Source organism: Ovis canadensis, chromosome 18 (assembly GCF_042477335.2).
Source record: "Ovis canadensis isolate MfBH-ARS-UI-01 breed Bighorn chromosome 18, ARS-UI_OviCan_v2, whole genome shotgun sequence".
Lineage (NCBI taxonomy): Eukaryota > Metazoa > Chordata > Mammalia > Artiodactyla > Bovidae > Ovis > Ovis canadensis.
The window spans coordinates 34752992-34777204 of NC_091262.1; the positions used below are offsets into that span (position 1 = coordinate 34752992).

At 47.2% G+C, this 24213-nt stretch overlaps 1 protein-coding gene across 3 annotated transcripts in view; it reads left to right on the top strand.

Annotated features, from left to right (window-relative positions):
* ZNF592 (zinc finger protein 592) overlaps positions 1-24213 on the top strand; it is a 49690-nt gene that overhangs the window by 16229 nt on the left and 9248 nt on the right. Inside the window, exons 3-5 of one of the 3 annotated variants that reach the window (XM_069560376.1) lie at positions 3798-3881; positions 10963-13225; positions 22566-22744. In XM_069560376.1, coding sequence (XP_069416477.1) covers positions 10982-13225; positions 22566-22744 — 2423 coding nt within the window. In that variant the 5' untranslated portion in view covers positions 3798-3881; positions 10963-10981. The remainder of the gene's footprint in view (positions 1-3797; positions 3882-10962; positions 13226-22565; positions 22745-24213) is intronic. The other 2 variants (XM_069560377.1, XM_069560378.1) reach the window with 2 other exon arrangements.

The window sequence follows — 24213 nt, forward strand, 5'->3', positions numbered from 1 at the left end:
ATGGAGGGGGGCGTGGAGGGGGGCATGGAAGAGGGAGACAGGAGGGGACGGAGGGATGGAGAGGGGACATGGAGGAGGGGAAGAGAGAAGGGGACGGAGGGATGGAGGGGGGCGTGGAGGGGGGCATGGAAGAGGGAGACAGGAGGGGACGGAGGGATGGAGGGGTATGGAGGAGGGGAAGAGAGGAGGGGATGGAGGGATGGAGGGGGGACATGGATGAGGGGAAGAGAGGAAGGGATGGAGGGATGGAGGGGGGACATGGATGAGGGGAAGAGAGGAGGGGATGGAGGGATGGAGGGGGGACATGGATGAGGGGAAGAGAGGAGGGGACGGAGGGATGGAGGGGGGACATGGAGGAGGGGAAGAGAGGAGGGGATGGAGGGGGTGTGGAGGAGGAAGAGAGGAGGGGACAGAGGGATGGAGGGGGGCGTGGAGGAGGGAGAGAGGAGGAAGAGAGGAGGGGAAGAGAGGAGGGGAAGAGAGGAGGGACGGAGGGTTGGAAAGGGGTGTGGAGGAGGGAGAGAGGAGGGGAAGAGAGGAGAGGACGGAGGGATGGAGAGGCGACATGGAGGAGGGGGAGAGGAGGGGAAGAGAGGAGGGGACGGAGGGATGGAGGGGGCGTGGAGGAGGGAGAGAGGAGGGGCTGGAGGGATGGAGAGGGGTGTGGAGGAGGGAGAGAGGAGGGGGTGGAGGAGGGAGAGAGGAGGGGAAGAGAGGATGGGATGGAGGGACGGAGGGGGCATGGAGGAGGGAATCAGGGATGAGAGAGGGAGGGGAAGGAGAAGAGTATATGTTTATGTGTGTGTGGAGCTGTGAGGAGAAGAAATGGGGAGTGAGAACAGAGCAGCTGGGAGAGGCAGCCTTGACCAGGCCTTTGACTCTCTGACTCCCGAACTCTGTAGTGAGCTAGGGAGCTGCAGAGACACCCCAAGACTAACAGCACATTTGCCCCTCACCCCAGCCCTTAAATTTGGGAACTCTGGTTTGCCCGTGGTGGATGAGATTGGTGACACACGCAGAGCCACCGTAGGCACCAGAGGGGACCGTTTGTTCTGGGAGTGAATGCTTGGTTCCCAGTAGGTCTGAGGCTTCTTGCCCAAGTTTGGGGGTCTCTGCTACCAAGAGATGATGCTTTTACAAAGTTCAGTGGGTGGGGACTCCTCAGGATGGTGTGTGGACAGCAGGAGCCCTGTCTTCCTTTTTACTCAGGCCCTGGGTCCCCTTCCGTTTTAACAAAGTGGCTTCTCGCAGTACTTGCTCCTGCTGGGATCTGTTTCAAGTAATGAAAGGAAGGGGCTACTGGTCACAACGTATCTGTTTTTATCTTGGTTCTTACTCCTGCTTCAATTTTGTTGCCTAAACCTAGTTTCCACTTGCATCATTGCTGGCAGCTGTACAGTGCTTTATAACCGTGCTTCCTTTCTGTTCTATCCTCCTTCCTTTCTGTCTTTTCTAAGAATCTAACAGCTTTATGGCAGAGAAGGCAATGGCACCCCACTCCAGCACTCTTGCCTGGAGAATCCCATGGATGGAGAAGCCTGGTGGGCTGCAGTCCAGGGGGTCGCTAAGAGTCGGACACGACTGAGTAACTTCACTTTCAGTTTTCACTTTCATGCATTGTAGAAGGAAATGGCAACTCACTCCAGTGTTCTTGCCTGGAGAATCCCAGGGACAGGGGAGCCTGGTGGGCTGCCCTCTATGGGGTCGCACAGAGTCAGACACGACTGAAGCGACTTAGCAGCAGCAGCAACAGCTTTATGGAGGGGTAATTCACATGACATACAATTCCCCCATGTAAAGTGCATGAATTCAGTGATTTTTGGTATAGTCACAGAGTTGTATCCTCTTTCCTTAAAATTCCAGACCACCCCATGTCCTCATCATCTCAGAGCTAGTCTTCCGCCTCCACTGGCATCACGCTGATCCCATCCTCAAGACAGATGACCTTGTTGTGGGGACAGTGGCCAGTAGGCACTTCCACCAATAAAATATTTAACTTAAACAGTCCCACAGAGGCCTCAAATTCATAGACAAGTGCTGCTTCAGACCCTTCCCACTGGCAAGGCCCCATCACCACTCAGTTTCTCTCTACTTATAATAGATTTTTAAAAGCTAAACACAGATAACATAGCAAATTTACCAGCTGTTTCACTGGTGATAAATCTGCTCAGGAATCTGTACTATCCTTGAACAATCTTAGTTCTGGACAGATAAGCCTATCGCATTGTTCCCGCTTTCTAACCAGGGTTACTGTCTAGCAAACAAAGTGGAGCCTATAAATGGACAACAGATAGATGAGTAATTTTATAATGTGTCAGATGGTCTAAGGGCCATGAAGGAAAAAGCAGACTGAAGGGACAGAAATTGATGGTGAGGTTGGGGATTGGTAGCTTATGCGTAGTGGTCACAGAGGGCACCTCACAAAGTGATGTTTGAATAAAGACCTGAAGGGAGTGAAGACTGAGCCCACAGAAATCTGAGGGGAGGAACATCCCAAGCAGAGGAATAGTAAATGCAGAGACTCAGAGCAGGAGTATGCCCTGCGTGGTTGAGGAACTGTTAGATCATCCTGGGCATGTAGGCTAGGGTGAAGACTGGACTTTACTCTTCATGAAATGGGATGATGTGGAAGGCTTTTGAGGAGAGGAGGAACATGATCTGGTGGGTGTTTTAAAAGCAGCACTCTGGCTGCTGTGTTGAAAATGAGTAGCAGAGGCAAGGGGGCTTCCCTGGTGGCTCTGTGGTAAAGAATCCACCTGCCAGTGCAGGAGACATGGGTTCAGTCCCTGGGCTGGGAAGATCCCCTGGAGAACGGCATGGCAACCCACTCCAGCATTCTTGCCTGGAGAATCCCATGGACAGAGGAGCCTGGCAGGCTGCAGTCCATGGGGTTGCAAAGAGCTGGACACAGCTTATGGCTAAACAACAACAACAGTAGAGTCAAGGAGACTAGGCAAGCAGGCTTTTGTGGGGATCCAGGAAAGAGGAGAAGATGATTGGAGGTGCTGAGAAACGGCTGGATTTTTGAAGGTAGAGTTGGTGGGATTTGCTTATGGATTTAGATGAAGGTTATGAGGGGAAAGAGAGGATTTGAGGATGCAGAGGTTTGGCCTAAGCATCTGGAAGGCTTGAGTTGGCATTTACTGAGTGAGAAAGAAGGTAGGAGGAAATCAAGAGTTAGATTTTGGCAGCATTAGGTTGGAGATGCCTCTCCAGGTAGACAGCTAAGTCTTGAATTGAGGGATACCGATTAACTAATGATGCAGTGAATGCCTACTGAGGAGCTTATGAAGAAGCAGAAGAGAGAACATGTTACTGAAGTAACTGAAATAAAGGTAGGCAATTATCCCACAAGTGAAACAAACAGGAGCATGAGGGAGGGTGGGGTGACTTCTGACAGGGACCGTCAGAGAAAGTCCTCCTCCCTTCCTTGCCTAGGAGGCCTGTGTCCCCTTGATGAGCATTTGGGGGTGCCCACAGGTGTGTGGCTGTGAGGTGTTTTCAGTGGGTTGTAGCAGGGACGGCGCTCAACAACAGGGTCTGGGCCTTCCCTTTGTGTCCTCGGTGCCCACAGAAGTCTTGGCATTGGATCATTATGAGATGGGTGAACCTGTTCTTTCTGAGCCTCAGTTCTTCGTGAATAAAATGAACAGGTTGTACTAGCCCAGAGCCCTGGAATCAACTGGGAAGCTTTAAAAACCAATGCAGAGATCTGTCCCAGGCCCATTGAATCAGAGTTGCCACAGTGGAACCTGGGATTCTGTTGTAAAGTCACTCTTTGTGTTATTCTTTTGCAGCAGGTCCATCAGCAGTCTGCAGACAGGTATTCCGAAGTCCCTGGACCAGGTCATTCCTGAGGTCCGCTTCAGCTCTGACATCCTGTGAGTCTTGTCAGAATGCTTGCACTGCAGTTCTCTTCCTGGGAAATGTAATTTTTGGTTGGGGCTGGAAGGGCCTAGAGAGGGAGAAAGTAGGGACACCTGGGCAGGGCAGGCAGGGACAGGTGTGTCGGCCAGGGTTTGAAGGGCCTCAGGAAAAGGTTCTGGGAGGCTTGGGGGCAGTGACAGCCCACATGCCATTGGGTGCCAGGTGTGTTAGGTGTGTTCGAGGCAAAGGCTACGATCCCAGCCTCCCTGGGCAGCGCTGCCACAGAGCAAGAGAAGGGCAGACTCTTCAGAGAAGGCGTCCAGGAGGAGGGCGCCTGGAGCATGATATCTGGGATGAGGGGGGTTTGGGGGCAGGTTTATACTGGGGGCCAGTGAGGAGGACAGCTTGAGCTCTGACCCACAGGCACAAGAAAGTTGGAGAGAACCACTAGTAACTGAAAGGTACCCTGGGCAGCAGCTGGAGAGGTGGACACAGAGCAGATGGGAATGGATTCTGCCTGCTGGGGAAGAGTTTGAGCTCTGTTTGAAGGTGATGGGATTTTGAGATGGGATCAGATAAGCATTTTATAGCAATCATTCTGGCAAAGACCAGACAAAGAGACAAATGGAACTCTTTCTCATTTTTGCGTGGGTCCTTTGGGGCACAGTTTTCTTGTATACAGCTGAGACTCTCTCTGGCTGTTTTTTGCTAATGATTAGAATACCAGGTGCCTCATGAAATGAAGCACTGGCCACTGACCGACTCAGAACGTCCATGACTTGGGGTCACTTAGATCTGTAAGGAGGCCTCAGGTGTGTATTGAGGAGGGCACTAGTATATATGTGGTAGACAGTCTGCTTGTCTTCTTTAGGATTCAAGTTTTACATAGAAATCCGATAGTTTTAATTTGTAGCCTAGCCTGTTCAGTTTCTCAGAGGTCCTTCAAGTTAGCTTAATTTTACATATTAAGCCAAGACTTGCCGAAGATCCTCACACAGTTAATTGGTGAAGGGTAGTTCTTCCTGTTTCCTTTGATCCAGCTAAAGTTTCACTGAGCTCCCATCTCTAGCCCCATAGTAGCAATGTCTTTTTCTGACATTTCTGAGCATCCAGACTGACATTCCTGCAGGTCGTGGGAGTAGCAGCTTGCTCGCTCGTTCTCTCTTTTGTCCAGCTTCCATCTTGGTTCAGAAGCTCTCCCACCTGGGAACCAACTCAAGTGCTTTCTTAGTATCTGCTAAGTAATCTTTCTCTTTCTCTCTCTGTGCTTTCATACTGATTGAGTAATTTTTTGCTTTCTTATCCCCTGGGATGCTTCTTCCAAAATAAAAAGCTGAGGATAACTTCTGTTTATTCACTTTTAAACCTTTAACTGTTAATAACAATAATTGAACATAGATGATGTCAACATTTACACCACATTTGATCATGTGGGGCAGCAGCGTAAAGAGGTCACCTGCAGGTTGTAACACACACATCTTCCCCTGTAGTCTTCACCCAGCAAGCAGTGGCAGATGCAAAGAAACCTGTCTTTGTGGCCTCACGGCCCAGTGTTCCCTGGGTCATGTGGTCTCTCACTCTGGTTGTTCTGAAAATCTGTGATGCTGCTTGTTGCCTTGTCTCATTAGACAGATTGCACTGAACAGAATCGGACTTTTCTTAGATCTGGAGGGCATCTCCCCCACTTATGTCCTGTAATTGAACTCTCATTAATCTGTTGCTTCTGAACTTAACACTGTTAAGAGAAACAGGCCACCAAGTTTTCAGTTTCTCAGAGCCATTAAAATTTTTTTTCCTAGATTTGAGTAAATGTGGATGCTACCACGTTTATGCATTTTCTCTTTAACAGTTTCAGCGTATTTTCTGACTAATGGATCACGTTGTTGTAGACCTATATGTTCATTTACTTCAGACTTCAAAAATGCAGCCTTCTACTCTCCAGTGTTTGAGGTTTGGTGAATAAACCGATTCTTCAGTTATGCTCCCCCTTGCCCCTAAACGATCATCTCTAGAATAAAATAGAGCTCTGATTTTTAGGCTCTCATTAGAAAGCTCTTCCATCTACTCAATCTCGTTTTTTGAGACATTTTCCAATTCTGGTACATCTTTCTTAAGATATGGGGAGCCAAAACTGCACAGCACGTCTTGCTGTGGACATGGAGTGGTTCTGAATAAGGGTGGGATCACAAGTTTTATTTTGTTTCCGCTGTCCTTTCTGATACTGCCCAGTATTTTCTGGGCTTTCTGTTATGAGACATGCAACATGGTGTCTTAAGGGAACAGTCTAAGCTGATGCTTCTTTATTGAACAGTTTAGCTCAGAACCCATTATTCTAAAAGTGTAATTGGAATTGCTTTTGCCTAAGTGTTCCTTCACGTTTGCCTTCACTGAGGCTTCTTTGCCATAATTTTGCCTATTCATACAGCCTCCTGAGAACTTGTCTTTTAATTTTGCATTTTGATTTCTGGAACAGCTTTTAGGCCATTTGCAATCTTGAAGGTTGCATTTTATTGCTTCAGTAAATATTTATTGAGTGCCTAATGGAAAATGCAGTGGTGAACAGACAGATAAACCTCTTCCCTTGTGAAACAAGACTAGTGTATTTTCTGCTAGATTATTGGTTCTCAAAGCATTTTAAATATGATACCTCCTTTTCAAATTAATTTTTTCATGGACTCTTATTCAGTAGTGGGTTTTTAAAAAAAATTTTTTTTTCTAGCTAATTTTTGGCTGTGCTGGGTCTTTGTTGCTGTGCAGGTTTTCTCTAGTTGTGGTGAGCAGGGGCTGCTCTCTAGTTGCAGTGGCCCCTCTTGTTCCGGAGCACAGGCTCTAGGGGCATGGCCTTCTGTATTTGCTGCACGTGGGCTCAGTGGTTGTGGCTCCTGGACCCTGGAGCTCAGGCTCAGCAGTGGTGGTGTACAGGCTTACTTGCCCTGGGGCTTGTGGACTCTTCTGGACCAGGGATCAAGCCTGATTCTTATCTACTGCACCACCAGGGAAGTCCCAGTAGTGGTGTTTCTAACGGCTGGTCACTGGAGGCACATTTGTGGATATGAAGTTGGGTGCCCTATGGTTGGAAACTACCATTCTAGGCAGTTTATGAAAGCATCAAGTTCCAGTCCAGAACTGATCAGTGGTTTTTTAAAAAAAATGCTGTTGTTCATGATTTCCCATAAACAACAATCAGATAAAGACAGACATACACACAGCAATGTGGAATTCAGTTTGTTGGTTTTTCTGGTGGAATTTTCGCATTAGAAATTTTCTGCCTACTAGTTCTGCCATAATTATATTGCTTTTATCCTTTTAAAGAATTCTACTAGGTTAATCAGGCCTGATTAAGGCCCTTTCAAAATCAAGGTGTTCTCTCCCTCTCATCTAGTTGATGTTTACTTAACAGTTTGGCAGAATGTCCTGGGCAGCAGGTAGACCCTATAATAAAAGGTGGGAATTTATATTCACTTTATTAATTAATTTTTTTAGTTTCCAGATATTTCCTGAATAGAAAGTTACCCTGAGAGGATACAGTGTCATTCTGCCAGTTCTGAAGTTGTTCTTCACCCTCAAGGGACTTGTATGCATCATAGCACATTTCCACCCTCTCACCTTGAAGGGAGAGTATCTCTCAGCCCGGGCCCCAGAGCCCCGGGGAACCTACCTTGCCTGCTGATTGGCCGCTTTAGATCACTGGGTTAGCTCACCAGATCTGCATCTGGCTTGTTCAGATGCTTTAGGGTGAGCCCTACTGAATGTTCTGCAGTGTGGGCCTTGGGTCCTAGGCTGGTGTTTGTGGTCCTGGGGCAGGGGCCATCACCTGGGTCCTGAAACCTGCCCCCAGGTAAGGCCAGGCAGCCAGGTATTTGTGGCCCTGGGGCAGGGGCCATCACCCTGGGTCCTGAGGCCTGCCCCCAGGTGAGGCAAGGCGGGCAGGCAGGCAGCCTTTTGTGGTCTACCCTTTCCAACTTTGGCTTCCCTGGTGGCCCAGACGGTAAAGTGTCTGTCTGCAGTGCAGGAGACCCGGGTTCGATCCCTGGGTTGGGAAGATTCCCTGGAGAAGGAAATGGCAACCTACTCCAGTACTCTTGCCTGGAAAATCCCATGGAGGAAGGAGCCTGGTAGGCTAGAGTCCATTGTGTCACAAAGAGTCAGACATGACTGAGCGACTTCACTTCACTTTCCAACTTTGGCTGCTTGCAACAGTTTACAGACATTGGTGTGTGCTGAAGCTTATTATTTTGACTATACCTTTAATCTTAATTAAGTTACTTCACCAATCTTCTAGCTGGCAGTCCCTTGCTGAGTCATGCTAGATATACTTTAAGAGTTTTATAGTAATGATTTTTGGAGCCCTCTGTAAGAAATTCCTTAAATTTTTTGGCCTGCCTAATTTATTCTTCTTTTCATAATGTTAAAAATATAATACAATTACTTAAGTAATAAAATTAGAAATAAATAGTTTGAATAAATAATTTTAAAGTATAGATAAAAAGGAAAGAAAATTTCATCTGTTGAGATATTTTTTAACATTTTAGACTATTCCTCTTCCCTTTTTCATAAAATCTATATTAAATTTTTTTGGTTTGTTTTAAATAGAGACCCGCCATACCATTTATTAGCTCTGGTTTTCCTAGCAAAAGATAGCTTTTGCTTTGACCTCTGACCATTCTCAGCCCACTCCTGAGGTTTCTCTGTGTGGAGAACAGGACTTCCACGTAGGATCTCTGTGACTCAGAGGTAAAGGTGGTGGGCTCCTCACTGACCCTTGAAGCACCTGCCAACTGCCACCACTCCTCTCCCACATGCTTTTCCCAGCCCCTTAAAAGCCCAGTCTGTTCAGCCCTGCTCCCTCAGCCATGTTTTCCTAGACAGAAGAGGAGCCCTGGGGAGTTGAAGGTAAAGCGGATGCCGCACAGGTGTCTCCTTGCATTTGGGACTGGCCTGCATGGCATCTCACTTGGTACCTGGAGCTGGTGCTCCCACCACACCCAGTGTCTTCCCCTCACTTATGGGCTCCAACACTTCTGTCCCACGAGACAATCACTTGTTATCCAGAAACTTTTACATCTCTTCAGTGATTCTGCCAGCTCATATTCTGTTAAGATAATTGGGGTTTCACTTTGTTAGTGTCTACCATAATTAGACATCTTCCCAATTGTGAGGGAATTTCGTGTTCTGTGAGAACTCTTTAAGAAGGCAGGTGTGTTTTGTTGGGGCTTGGTGGGGTGGGACAAGAAACAAACCAAGCCTGCAAGCCTGTTGATCCCATGGGGCGGCAATAGATATACCTATGCTGACTGGTCCCCTGTGATTCTGTTTCCTTTTTTTCCCTATGTTTTCCCTTTTTTTTAATTATAAAAGGAGTCTACTAACACACACAAAAGTTGTGAAAAAATAACCCACCAGTAATCCCACCACCGTGCACAAATCACTTTTTTCTTTCAATCTTGGCCCAAATGCATGCTCAGTTTTACATTGTTATAGTTTGACAAAGGTTTTGTATTTATCTTTTCTTAAACTTAACACTGTAAGTGATTTTCCATGTTGCTACCTAGGTTTCATAATTAGAGTTTTTAACGACTACATAATAGTCTATTAACCATTCCTTGTCCATGGACATTTAGATTTCTTTGTGTGTCTGCGTGTGTTTCCTTTTGGTGTTGTTTTAATAATACGATACACTTTTGCATATAACTTGTGGGTGAATTTTTGTTCTTAGAACAAATTTCTGGCTTTGGGGTTCTGGGCCCAGGGATTTACCCCTTATCTGGTTCTGTGCAGCCACTGTTACGCTTTACGAAAGAGCTGTGTTGGTCAGCATTCACAAAGGCTTTCAGTACCAGCATGGTGTAAGAGACACTTAAGCATGTCAGGCTCTGGGATGCTACAGCAGATGCAGGATTTATGGGCTGAACCAGGGAGATGGTGGGGTTTCTCTTCCTCTTCTCAACAGGTTTGAACCAGCCAGCCCCACATCTCAACTAAACGTGAGTGCCTTAATAATTTCTTAATGGAAGGCCTCAGGTTTCCTCCTTTACAATAGTTTTGTAGCCCTGCTTCTCCAAAGCATGAAGAAATCAGGTAGATTTTCTTTTCTTTGTGTATTAAAGTAAAATTGAGGGCTTTAAAACTGTTCCCTGGTCAGCTTGATAACTGTGTGCTTCTTTGAGAGTCACCCAGTCCCTCAGGTTTAGTGATCCACTCACCAACCAGTAATGAATTTGGGGTGAAAATTAAGGAATCGAGCAGACACTGACTAGAGAAAAAAAAAACAAAAAACTTGGGGATGATGTAATAGGCTAGAGTTTATTTATGAGATAGCTTAAATCCTGGCAATAGTAAATCATTTTGAATTTGATTGAATTCATGCAGCAAAAAACCAAAGTTAATGATCAATTACTAAGAGTAAATTAGCAGAAATTATAGCTAAGTCTGGGTTTCTCTGGTGGCTCAGATGGTAAAGCGTCTGTCTGCAATGCAGGAGACCCAGGTTCGATCCCTGGGTTGGGAAGATCCCCTGGAGAAGGAAATGGCAGCCCACTCCAGTATTCTTGCCTGGCAAATCCCATGGATGGCGGAGCCTGGTAGGCTACTGTTCGTGGGGTTGCAAAGAGTCGGACATGACTGAGCAACTTCACTTTCTATAGCCAAGTCTCATATATGAACCAGAAATTTTCTAAAGAATGGAGGTACTGGTGCTGAGTCAGGCTTTTTTTTTTTAAGGACTGAGTAGTTTTTTGCTCATGCTTATGATTGTGGAGTGATGATATTCCCTGAGAAATTGAGGGAGTATCACGTGAATGTACTCTTTTCGATTATGTAGCCAGCCAGGAGTTTCCCTGTTTGATACTTCGAGCCCACCAGGCAGGCATGTCACAATGTGCTAACTTTTCTCTCCACTCCTCCCCCCAGCACCCCCAGCATTTTGGAAACCCACTGAGGTAGAACTCAGGGGTGTGGCTTCCCACAGAGTAGGGGTTTGTGTGTGGGCGTGCTGGCCGCATGCGTGTCAGTGAGTGGGTTATGCAATGAAGATGATGCTGGATCGAGCCTTGGTGGGATCCGGCCGTCACTAATTCTGTTCTGTTTCTGTTCTAGCCCTTGCCTGCATCCAGCCATGGGGGATATGAAGACTCCAGACTTTGACGACCTTCTGGCTGCCTTTGACATCCCAGACCCCACCAGCCTTGACGCCAAGGAGGCCATCCAGACCCCCAGTGAGGAGAATGAAAGCCCCCTCAAACCCCCAGGCTTGTGTGTGGATGAGAACGTGTCCTTGTCTCACTCAGGCTCAGCCTCGGATGTGCCGGCTGTGAGTGTCATCGTCAAGAACACCAGCCGCCAGGAGTCATTTGAGGTGGAGAAAGACCACATTGCCCCCAGCCTCCTGCACAATGGGTTCCGGGGCTCTGACCTGCCTGCAGACCCCCACAGTCTAGGCCACAACTGTGGGAAGTTTGACTCTACGTTCATGAATGGAGACAGTACCAGGGGTTTCCCCAGCAAGCTGGAGGCCTCCAAGTCAGAGCCATTACCAACTTTTAACCAGTTCAGTCCGATCTCCAGCCCAGAGCCCGAGGACGCCATCAAAGACAATGGGTTTGGGTTGAAGCCCAAGCACTCTGACAGTTACTTCCCACCCCCTCCTGGGTGTGGATCTGTGGGGGGCCCTGTCCTGGAGGCTCTCACAAAGTTTCCGGTCCCAGAGCTGCATATGTTTGATCACTTTTGTAAGAAAGAACCCAAGCCTGAGCCCCTGCCCCTTGGCAGTCCTCAGGAGCACGAGCGAGGCGGGCAGAAAGCATTGGAGGTGCACAAGGAACTGGATGCCAGTCGATTCTTCGGGGACGCTCTGGACTTCAGTAGCCATCCCGGCAACAGTATTGGAGAGCCCAAGGGGCTGGCCTCAGAGCTCGGCACCAGCTCGGCGGTCCCCCCCAGGCAGCGCCTCAAGCCAGCTCATTCCAAGCTGTCCTCCTGTGTTGCGGCCTTGGTGGCCCTGCAGGCTAAACGAGTGGCCAATGTTGCCAAGGAGGATCAGCCCAGCCACACGAAGGATCCCTCAGGGCCCGCGAAGGAGGGCTCCAAAGGCAGCCCCAAGATGCCCAAGTCACCAAAGAGTCCCCGGAGCCCCCTGGAGGCCACCCGAAAGAGCATCAAGCCCTCTGACAGCCCTCGGAGCATCTGCAGTGACAGCAGCAGCAAGGGCTCCCCCTCCGTGGCTGCCAGCTCCCCACCAGCAATCCCCAAAGTCAGGATCAAAACCATCAAGACGTCTTCAGGGGAAATCAAGCGGACCGTCACGAGGATCCTGCCAGACCCCGACGACCCCAGTAAATCCCCCGCTGGCTCGCCGTTAGGAAGCGCCACCGCCGAGGCCCCGAGCGAGGCACCCGAGGACGAGGCCACCACCCTGTCCGGGGTGGAGCACTTTGCTGAGGTGGGCACACAGCCTGGGAGCCCCCAGAGTGACCAGAAAGGGGAGGAGTGCACAGCGAAAGCCAGAGAACCTTCGCCTTCCTGCTTCAGCTCCGGGGCCCGGGGCCCAAAGGGGGCCGCCTCGGGCGCGCAGGTGGGCAGAAAGCCGCAGCAGAGCCCGGCACCGCCAGCCTCCACCCCTGCCCCTGCCAACCTCCTGCCCAAGGCCGTGCACCTGGCCAACCTGAACCTGGTCCCCCACAGTGTGGCTGCATCAGTGACCGCCAAGTCCTCTGCACAGAGGCGGAGTCAGCCTCAGCCCACGCAGATGTCAGTGCCCCTGGTCCACCAGGTGAAGAAGGCCGCCCCGCTGGTCGTGGAGGTCTTCAACAAGGTCCTCCACAGCTCCAACCCCGTGCCCCTCTATGCGCCCAACCTCAGCCCACCCGTGGACAGCAGGATCCACGTGCCGGCCAGTGGCTACTGCTGCCTGGAGTGCGGGGACGCGTTCGCCTTAGAGAAGAGCCTGAGCCAGCACTACGGCCGGCGGAGTGTCCACATTGAGGTGCTGTGCACGCTGTGCTCCCAGACACTGCTCTTCTTCAACAAGTGCAGCCTGCTCCGGCACGCCCGCGACCACAAGAGCAAGGGGCTCGTCATGCAGTGCTCCCAGCTGCTTGTGAAGCCCATCTCTGCGGACCAGATGTTTGTGTCCACCCCTGTGAACTCCACGGCGCCAGCCGCCGCAGCGCCCCCCTCCCCCTCCCAGCCCGGCCAGGCTTCCAGCAACGCCAGCACCCCACTCCCCGCCTTGCCGCTCTACCCAGACCCCGTGAGGCTCATCCGGCACAGTATCAAGTGCCTGGAGTGTCACAAGCAGATGCGAGACTACATGGCGATGGCCGCACACTTCCAGAGGACGACTGAGGAGACCGAGGGGCTGGTGAGCAGGACCATCCCCCACCTCTGGGGCAGTTGTCAGGCCCCGGGTTCACACAGTCCCATACCTGGGCTCACTGGTCTAGGGCGGTGGGGGCATTGGAAGAGCCCTGGGAGAGGAACCTGCCTTGCTGGCTAGCCGCCCACCTGGATGTGTAGTGCTTTGGATTTCCTGAGAAAGCGTCCTGCCCGCAGCTGAGGGGAGGCCCCGATGGTCTACGGTGTATATGTGTGGACACTCGCTCCCACTCCAGTGGCTGAAGGCCTGTTGCCCGGCCAGGCCTGGGCCTCTGCTGGATGCCCCCGGTCTCTGGCCGGTGTCAGTGTAGTCCTTGCACGTGCCCAGAGAACTCGGGGGCAGGGGTGGGTGTGTCACTGCCCGTGCCTCAGCACGGGAGAGACATAGAGAGACTGAGAACCATATCTTCACCAGGTTGTTGTGCCCACAGTGGATATAGCTGCTTTCTGCAGAATCCCTTTGGGGAAGCCGTAGCAGGGCCAGTAGGAGGATGGATGTTGAAGAAAGGGGGGGAGTAGACTGTAGAAGGAAGGAGTAGTAGGCCTACTTGAGTAGGCCCCAGGCAAAGGCTTCGGGGCCTCCTCCTCTCCTCTCCATCCTTATCTAATTCCTGGTTATGCTTGATGAGATCCTGATGAGTGTGTGTGCTTATGCTTGATGTGTGTGTGCACGTGATGAGATCCTGGTGAGTTCTGTGTGTGTCTTAGGGCACTCCATGCTGAAAGCACCCTTTGGCACTCGGTGTGTCAGTGGTGTCCGCGTCAGCAAGGTCGTCTGCAGAAGCAGGCCTCCTGACGGCTCTCATCTTCCTTCTCCAAGTGGCTCTCTTCATGGCTTAGCCATGCCCACCCGCTCACCAGGCCTCCTCAAGCCAGGGCCACAGTGGCCCGTGCACCTGTTGGTGTCTTGATGAGCTCTGCATTTGTCTTCTGAGTGGCCCCTGTGTGCACAGAGGCTCTGTGTTGAGAGCAGGGATGCCAGTAGGAGGAAGACCACAGCTCCTTCAGGAGCTCAGGATGGCTCAGCAAGGGCAGGGCTCCCCACCCAGACTGCTGGAGTGTGGAGCAGGCTAAGACTGGGGCTAAAACATGCTTGTGAACAGTTGTGTAGAGTTCCTTCGAGGGACTGACTCATCGTGGTTCCAGGCGTAGGGAAGGTGCCTGTGCTGTGGACATGACATTTGAGTTTGCTCTGCAAGGGTGAGTTTGGAGGAAGGAGAGGGACAGGTATGGAAAGTGTAGAGTGGCCGGAGGAACAGGGAGTGGTTAGGAATGAGGAGGTCCAGCCTTGGGGGTCCAGGGCTAGAGGCCAGAGGTGGAGTTCAGTGGGCAGCCCCCAGGAGGGGCCCGCATGGTGCCACAAGTCTGTTGCCGCTCATCTTCGCCTTCTTGGTTTAGTTTGCATTTCTTCCTGATGAGTCAGGTGGAGTGTGGACCCCCCAGGCCATTTCCTCTGGGGCTGACCCAGCATGGTTGCCTTGGACAGGAGTGGGTCTTCTGGGTCCTGTGGTCAGAACCTTTGCCAGTGGAGGTCTGATGCCTGGGCCCATGGTTGCTTTCCCCCCACACTGTTATTCACCTTCCCTTTGAAATCTGAGCGGCCTGAAGTCCAGGCGTAGGAGCCCAGGCTGGCACCCTTCTCGTCCTGCATCTTCTCTGTGTCATTCCCTTCCAGTGGGAGCTGCATAAGAGGGGTCCCCGAGCCCCAGGCTGGGCTCCACTCTAGGGGAGGGACTGCAGGGCAATGTGCTCGGGGCCTTTGACTTCTTCCCTGGAGTCTGAACCCCTCCCTCTGCAGTGGCTGGAGGGGTCCTACCTTGCATTCCAGGCCACTTTGTTGGGCAGGTGTCAAACAGGTTCTTATTTTTAAGCTTTTGTTTAACTATATAATGTTATTATCACAGCTAACCAAATAATTCCTTAATATTGTCTTAATACAACTCTGTATTCAAGTTTTTCCTTTGGGTCAAAATTGTCTTTTTATAGCTGAGCTTATTGTGAATCACGAGCCAAATGTGGACCACGTGTTGTATTTGTCCCAGCTTTTAAATATTTCTCAATCTAGAGCAGTACCTCTTCCTACTCCACCCAAAAATCATCCAGTGATTTTTCACATCATCACTTTATTGAAGAAACTGGGTCATGTGTCCTAAGAATTTTCCAGGACTGTTCTGGGTTTGACTGATTGCTTCTTGAGGCTTTTTCAGGATAATTTTGAGTTTGGCTGATTGCTTCCCCAGACAATAAAATTTGTTGTTCTATACCCAATATTTTATCTATAGACTAGAAGTTAGCAGTGATGACTTGATTAGATTTAGATTCAGTCTTGAGGAGTGGGAGTACTGTGTTCTTCATAATTCGTTACTTCAGGGAGGCCCAGAGTTCTTGATTGTCTCAGTTTTAATGATGCTAAACTTCATCAGTGAGTTTAGGCTAGTAATGTTCTGATCCTTTTCTTAGAAAGTTCCCTATCTTTTTACCATTAATAATTGCTGCTTGAGTCAGTGATTTTATTAGGAGTTGTGCGAGCGTGTGGTAAATTTTATTATTCTCATTTATCAGCTGGAATTCTGTGTAAAATATCTTCCCCTCTTCCTTTGAGGGCTTTTAGGTTACCCTGAAATGTAGTTTATGCTGGAAAACTGGATAAATTTGTTTCCCTCAGTTACTAGTTTTCGCAGTAGTGAATGGATGGCCCAGCAATCCTAAATGGTGTTCTAAGAGCCCCTCCTCTCATAGTTTTAAAAGTTGTGATGAAAAAAATATTAGCATAAAGTTTTAAGTGTACAGTTCAGTGGAGGTAAGAAGGTTCACATTGTTGCGCAGTCAGTTTCCAGAACTCTTCCTCTTGCAAAACTGAAACTCTAAACCCATTAAATACAAGTCCCTATTCTCCCCACTCCTTCCCCGTGGTAACCACCATGCTACCTTCTGTTTCTATGAATTTGACTAGAATAATCAGATTTCTAGAAAATGGAATCATACAGTGTTTGTCTTTTTCTGAAGGACTCATTTCATTAGTATATCCTTAAGAAGCATCCATGTTCCGGCCTTTGACAGTTTTCTTTTATGTTTTGAGACTGACTCATATTCTGTTGTCGTGCACACCGCCTTTTGTTTATCCACTCATTCATTAATGGGCACTGTGTTGCCTCTAGTTGTATTATGAGTGACGCTGCTGTGAACATGTTATGTGCATATGTGCTGAGGGATTCAGTCGTGTCCGACTCTTTACGACGCTAGGGACTGTAGCCCGCCAGGCTCTTCTGTCCATGGGATTCTCCAGGCAAGAATACTGGAGTGGGCTGCAGTGCCCTCCTGCGGGGGATCTTCCTGACCCAGGGACTGAACCTGCATCTTTCAGGTCTCCTGCATTGGCAGGCAGGTTCTTTACCACTAGTGCACCTGGGAAGATCAAACATGGTATCCAAATATCTTTTCAGTTCTTTTTGTGTGTGATCAAATATTTCGTTTTATTGAATTATAGTTGGTGTACAAAAAGGTTATACTCCATTTATAGTTACTGTAAAATATTGTCTATATTCCCTGTGCTGTACCATATCAGTTCCTTTGGGTATATATCCAGAAGTAGAATTGCTGGATCATATGGTAATTCTATTTAAAAGTTTCCAGGAAACCCCCATACTGTTTTTTCCTACAGGGGCTGTACTATTTTACATTCCCACCAATAGTGCATCTGTTTTTTTTTTTTTTTTATCATAGCCACCCTAATCAGTATGAGGTGACCTCCTCTATTATTTAGTGTTAGCGTTATAATAAGCTCATTGGTTTCTGTATGTTTATTTTTATATTTATTTATATACCTATATGTTCAATCATTTTTGTTTTTTCTTTTCCATTATGGTTTATTGCAGGATATTGAACATAATTCCCTGTGGTATATAGTAGGACCTTGTTTATCCTTTCTCTGAATGTAATAGTTTGTATCTGCTAATCTCAAGCTCCCAATACATCCCTCCCTCACCCCTTCTCCCCTTTGGCAACCACAAACCTATTCTCTGTGTCTGTGAGTCTGTTTCGTAAATGAAGTTCAGTTGTATTATCTCTAGGCCCGTCCATATTGCTGCAAATGGCATTGTTTCATTTTCTGTGGCTGAGTACTATTTCTGTGTGTGTGTGTACACACACACACCCCACATCTTCTTGACCCCATTCATCTGTCTGGGGACATTTAGGTTGCTTCTATGTGTTTGCTATTGTAAATAGCGCTGCTATGAACATTGGGGTGCATGTATCTTTTTTAATGATAAGTTTTTTGCTGATATATGCCCAGGAGTGGTAATTGCTCGATCAAATGGTAACTATATTTTTAACATTTTGAGGAACCTCCATACTGTTTTTCTTTTCTTTTTTTTTCCATACTGTTTTTCATAGTGGCTGCACCAGTTTACATTCCCACCAACAGTATAGGAGAGTTGCCGGGGTCCAGCCCCAGTGGATCCAGGGAATTCGAAGCAGGGACAGCGTTGGCAAGGAAAGACTTATTTATTAATATAAGATTAGATTAGGAAGAAATAGTGTAGTAGGAAAATTAAGTGGAGAGAAGAGGCTGATTAACTTGGGTTACGTGGAAAACCAATAAAGTTCCAGACAAGGAGCTTGCACCATCTACGTTAGGCCACCAGCGCCCGTTTGAATATCGGAGAGTGCCCCGCCTTGGGCTCTCTCTCTTACAGCCGGGACAAGTAAGTAGACATAATGAGCCTCCACACCCCAGATGGGAATTCAGCCTGAAATTAGAGTAAAGAGGAGACGCGGGGGAAACCAGTCCAGCGACTGGCTCCCCTTCTATAGTCCTTCAAGGCCTTTTATACTTTTGATTATACATAGAGATCAATGGGTAATACAAAATTACCTAGCGTTAGCAGCCCAGACTCTTTCTGTATATCTTTTTGTGTACAAAAGGTCTCAGGTGTTTTACATTATCTTCTGGCCAGGCTTGTTAACAATTTTTTGGCTGTCTTTCTTAATGAATGTTAATCTCGTTTCCCCGAAGTGTTTTTCTTTAATCTGCATCTCCTTAAAGCACTAAAGTTACATCTCTCTAGAACAAAGGTGCAGTGGGTTATAACAAAGATGGTACTTAACTCAAAGATCTAATGTTGCTAATACCAGGTCTACTACTTGTTTTTCTATATACCAACTATATCTAAAAATAAAGGATATGAAAATTTGGCAGCAAGTATTGGCTCAACAAATGAAACTTTTAATCAGTCCTATTCTAATGATTTTGACTCCTCAGAAGCCCCTACGTTCCTAGGATGTTTTAAGCTTCCTGTGCCTCTTGCGGTCAGGAGGCCTCAAACAATCACATGCGCAGCTGTAGGAGTCCTGCAGGCAGGCTAGAAAGCCATCAGAGGGGTTTTTGGATTGAAACACTCTTTCAAATGCAGAAGACTAAAGCCCTGAATTGACTTTTTCCAGAGAATATCAGAAGAGTGGAAAAGCAGGCAGATTCTTATTTTTGGGGGGTGGATGCTCAGGAAATTCCAGGGGGAAAACCTGAGGTCTGATTAGCCTTGCCATCAGAGCTCTGCCGCATGACCTTGTCACAGGTGGAATCCCTCGCACTGGCTCCCAGCAGAGAGTGCCTTTTTTTCCACATTTTCTCCAATGTTTGTTATTTGTAGACTTTTTAATGATGGCCATTCTGGCTGGTGTGTGATGATTTGCATTTTTCTAATTATTAGTGTTGTTGAACATCTTGTGCCTGTTGGGAACCTGTATATCTTCTTTGGAGAAGTGTCTATTTAGATCTTCTGCTTGTTTTTTGATTGGGTTTGTTGTTGTTGTTGTGATTGAGTTGTATGAGCTGTTTATATATCTTAAAAACTAAGCCCTGGTTAGTTGCACTGTTTGCAAATATTTTCTCCCAGTCCATAAGTTGTCTTCGTTTTGTTTATTTCTATTGCTGTGCGAAAGCTTGTGAGTTTAATTAGGTCCCATTTGTTTATTTTTGCTTTTATTTCTATTGCCATAGAAGAGTGACTTAAAACATTGCTATAATTTAAGTCAGAGAATGTTTTGCCTGTGTTCTCTTCTAGGAGTTATTGTCTCATATTTAAGACTTTAAGCCATTTTGAGTTTATTTTTGTGTGTAGTGTGAGGATGTGTCCTAACTTCATTGATTTACACGCACCTGGCCAACTTTACCAGCACTGCTTGCCGAAGAGACTGTCTTTTCTCCATTGTATAGTCTTGTACAGTATAGTCTTGCCTCATTTGTCAAAGATTGACTGTAGATGTGTGGATTTATTTCCAGGCTCTCTGTTCTGTTTCCTTGATCCGTGTGTCTGTTTCTCCACCAGTGCCACACTGTTGTGATTGCTCTAGCTTAGTCTAAAGTCTGGAGGATTAAACTGCGTGCTCTCTTCCTTTTCCTCAGGGTTGCTTTGGCAATTCTTTTATGGTGCCATATAAATTTTAGGATTTTTTGCTTCAGTTGTGTGAAAAATGTCCTGATAAGGATTGCATCAAATCTGTAGCTTGCTTTGGGTAGTGTGACCATTTTAACAACATTAATTCTTCCAATCTAAGAGCATGGCATGTCTTTCCATTTCTTTGAGTCATCTTCACTTTCCTTTATCAATGTTTATAGTTCTCAGCATGTAAGTCTCCTTCATCATCTTGGTCAGGTTTAGTCCTAAGTATTGTTTTGTTTTTGATGTGATTTTAGAAGGGATTTTTGTCTGAGTATTGCTTCCTCCACTTTCTTGTCATTTCTGTTTGCATGAAATGCGTTTTTTCCATTCCCCTACTTTCGCTCTTGGTGTGCCCTTCCCTCTGAAGTGGGTCTCTTGTAGACAGCATGTTGTAGGCTCTTGTTTTGTTTTTAATCCACTCTCACATATTTTGATTAGAGCATTTAGTCCATTGCCATTTAAGGCAACCATTGATTGATATGTATTACCACTATACACCGTAAAGTGTATGTGTTGCCACTTTAGACCTTTGTTTTCCAGCCGGTGTTGTTTCCCGTTTGTTCCTTTCTTTTGTTCTCCCTTTTGCGGTCTGACGGGTTTCTTCTGTGTGGTGCGTGTGTCCTCTTGTTTCTGTCGGTCTGCTCTGTGTCCTTGGTCTGTGACTCGCTCTTCTCGATGCTCAGGTGCCCCATTTTGGTCAGTGGGGGTCCCGGCAGGCTGGCTCCCGTGCTCCTGCGTTCTCTTCACTTGCACTCATTAAACCTTGAGACGCTTCCCTACTTTGAGCCCCAGCAAGGTTTGGGTGCATTTCTTGTGCTAAACCTAGAATCAGTAAATTTTTTAAGAGGTCGTGATGGTTGTTTGTTTGTTTTTTTTTAAGTGAGAAATGATATTTAGAGGCTACATTCTGGGCACCAGATATGCTTATTCTGCTGAATATGTTTCTAGGCCTTTTCAGTGGCCAGAGCTAAGAAATACAAAGTTTTAAAATAAGGAAAGAGAGATCTTGAGTTTACACTGGTACTGAAATGTAAGATTATACTTAAAACATTTTTTTAATCTCCTTAGTTTTGGCTGTGCTGGGTCTCTGTGGCTGCATGGGCTTTTCTCTGGTTGCGGTGAGTGGGGGCTTCTCACTGCAGTGGCTTCTCTTGCCGTGGAGCAGAGGCCGGGGGCTGCAGCGGTTGTGGTTCCCAGGCTCTAGAGCACAGGCTCAGTAGTTGCACTGCATAGAGGTGGTTGCTCTGTGGCATGTGGGATCTTCCCAGATCAGGGATCAAACCTGTCTCTCTTGCACTGGCAGACAGATTCTTCACTACTAAGCCACCAGGGGAGGCCATGATTATACTTTTTATGTAACTGATTTATACTAAAAATCTTGGTTCCTAAAATTTTCCTACTGTCCACACACACACACATACATATACACATATATATGCACAGATTTCAAAATGTCAAGACCAATATTCTAACCTTAGGACACCACATAAAGTTGAGGGTGTATTTGCAGTTAGTTCTTCATATCCTTAGACTATCATATTAAGGATGTATAAGTCAAAATTCTGTGCTGTAAAAGTCACAGAGAATAATTTTTTTTTTTACCACCTCAGTGGCCTGTCTCGTTTCATCTGTGTTCATCCCTCTCCCTCAGTGGATTATTTTTAAACAAATCCTAGCATTATAGTATCTATTGCAGTATATATATCTAAAATAGAAAGTTTTTTTCCTTAAAAAAACCCCCATAGATATAATATCATCACGCCTCAATTAATAATAATTCCTTATTATTGAATCTTAATATTAAGTGTCAAATGTCTCAATATTGTCATCATTAAGTTAGGGTTAAAATATCCAGTTGTCTCATTTCTTTTTACACTTGGCTTGCTTGGATCAGGATCCAAATAAGGGCTATCCATTGCAGTTGTTGAAAATTTCTTTTTAAGTCTCTTTTAATCTGTAAATTCCTCTTCCCTCAATCTTTTTTGGTTTTTGCCTTGGCATTTCTTTTGGTGAAAAAGCTGGATTGTTTGTGCTGCAAGGACCCTACATTCTGGATATCACTGCTTAAAACAGATCTTTTCCTGGCCTCCCCAACAGCTTATCAGTCTGAGCACTCCTGAGCCCAGGTCAGTGGCTCCTGTTACTATGAGGGGCCTCTCCAAACATAGGTCCCCGCTCAGTCTCTCGCTCCCTACTCTGGGCTTCTGGACTCTCCCTGTTTGAGAGCTTCTGTGAGTCGGCCTGGAGGACTTGTCAGCCTCTGGTTCTCTCCTGAGTCTGAGAACAAGGAAGCCACTACCTGTTCTGTGCTTCTCTGTGGATGGATGTGGGCAGTTGTGGCTCCAGGCACCGCTCCCCCCACCCCAGAGTGGGCAGACAGGCTGAGCACATGGAAAATCGGTCTGCATGGAGGCTTCTGAGTGTTAACCAGGGGGGCTCAGCTCTGCTCTGGGAGTTTCTGAGCCAGCTTACCGAAGGTGTTGAGTCGGAACCAGCTGAGCCAGGGCAGAGGCCCCGGTAGGCCTGGCAGTGTAGCAAGATTTTAGAATGCAAGAAGTGCCCTGGGCCTCCGGAAAGGAAAAGCTGGTCCTCTGCTGAGCCAGGAGAGAGCAGGATCACAGCCAGACGTGTAGGACTGATTTGGGGGGAAATAGGGTCAGGTCTGCGTTTGAATAATAAGGTGAGAGGCAAAGCTAGCGTGGGCATCAGTGTCATCACTGTGTGAGGCCTGGGATGTCACCAATGTCCTAAGAGAGTTGGGAGAGAGAACGGTTGGGGGTGGTGGCCCTTCTGATCAGTGTCCTAGGAAAGCCAGGCAGCCCTGGTTGAGAGCTCCTGGCCTGTGGCTCCCGCCTGAACTGCTCTCTCCATGTTCTTTCCTAGACCTGCCAGGTGTGCCAGATGCTGCTGCCCAACCAGTGCAGCTTCTGCGCCCACCAGCGGATCCACGCCCACAAGTCCCCCTACTGTTGTCCGGAGTGCGGGGCCCTCTGCCGCTCTGCCTACTTCCAGACCCACGTAAAGGAGAACTGCCTGCACTATGCCCGCAAGGTGGGCTACAGGTGGGTGTTGTCCTGGGCTTGCCCAGTGGCTGCTGCTTTTTCTGGACCGTAACTCATTTCATACTGGAGTGTTGGGAATTTCCTAGTGGTCTAGTGGTTAGGATTGGGTACTTCCATTGCTGTGGCCCGGGTTCAATCCCTGGCTGGGAAACTGAGATTCCATAAGCCACATATTTTGGCATAGCCAAACTATAAGAGGAATTTTGAGTTTTAGTCTTATGAGCCCTGGGCTGCAGCTTAATAAGACAAGAATGTTGATTGATATGTGGACAGACATTTTTACTTTGTAGGAAACCAGAAGAGCAAGGAAAATAACAAGGAGTTAAAAAGTTAAACCTTGGGGAAAAAAAAAAGCTTTGGGACCTCCCTGGCCATTCAGTGATTAAGACTCCAAGCTTCTACTTCAGGGGACGCAGGTTTGATCCCTGGTTGGGGAACTAAGATGCTGTGAGGGGCACAGTGCGGCCAAAAGATGAAAAAAAGAGAAAATCTTAAAGAGGAAGGTATTGGGGAGATTAGGCTATACCTAACGTTCACTTTGTCCGTTTGATTTTTAAAGGTATATAAATTTGCTCAGAAGTTATTATGTTGGCATATTAATTTTAAAGTACTATTTCAATAATAAATTTTCAAATTTTGGTAGTTTCAAATATTCTCAATTTCTGAACAAATGGCAAGCTGCCAAAGTCAAAGGACTTATATCTTTGTGTTGATTAGTTTTCGTCAGTTTGTGAGAAGTAAGACCTGAGAATGGAAAAAATGATCAGCTTCATGGTAAAACCAAGAGAAAACTATTTTAAACTGATCTATTTCTATGGTGTTAAACAAATATAAGCAAGAAGTCATTTTCAGAAAAAAGATCAAAATGAGGGTGAATGCTCCTAAAACTCACTGATCTATAATTTTGCATTGACCCAATCAGGTCTCCTTTACTTGTTTACTTGCTTGGGAGTTTCTACATTTTATGTTTTTTGATCATTTTTGCTTCAGAAATTTAATTTTGCCCAAATTTCTTAAGGTTTTCTTCTCTTTGGTAGTAAATTTTGATTTATTCATTTAATGGGCTTCCCAGATGGCCCAATGGTAAAGAATATGCCTGCCAATGCAGGTGACGCGGGAGATGACACCGGTTCAATCCCTGGGTCAGGAGGATCCCCTGGAGAAGGGAATGGCAACCCACTCCAGTATTCTTGACTGGGGAAACCCATTTTCCCTTGCCTGGGAAACCGCTAGGGGAGACTGGCGGCCTGTAGTGCATGGGGTTGCAAAGAGTTGGACACGACTGAGCAACTGAACACAGTTCATTTAATAAACTTTTTTTGAGCTCTTACTGTTGTCTTTAGCCTTGTGCCAAACACTCAAGACACAAAGATGTTTAAAATCCATCTGCACTCAAGGGGACTTTAATCTGATGGCTTACAAACATCATGCAGGTACTTATGATTCAGAGTAGTTAAGTCCTGTATTTG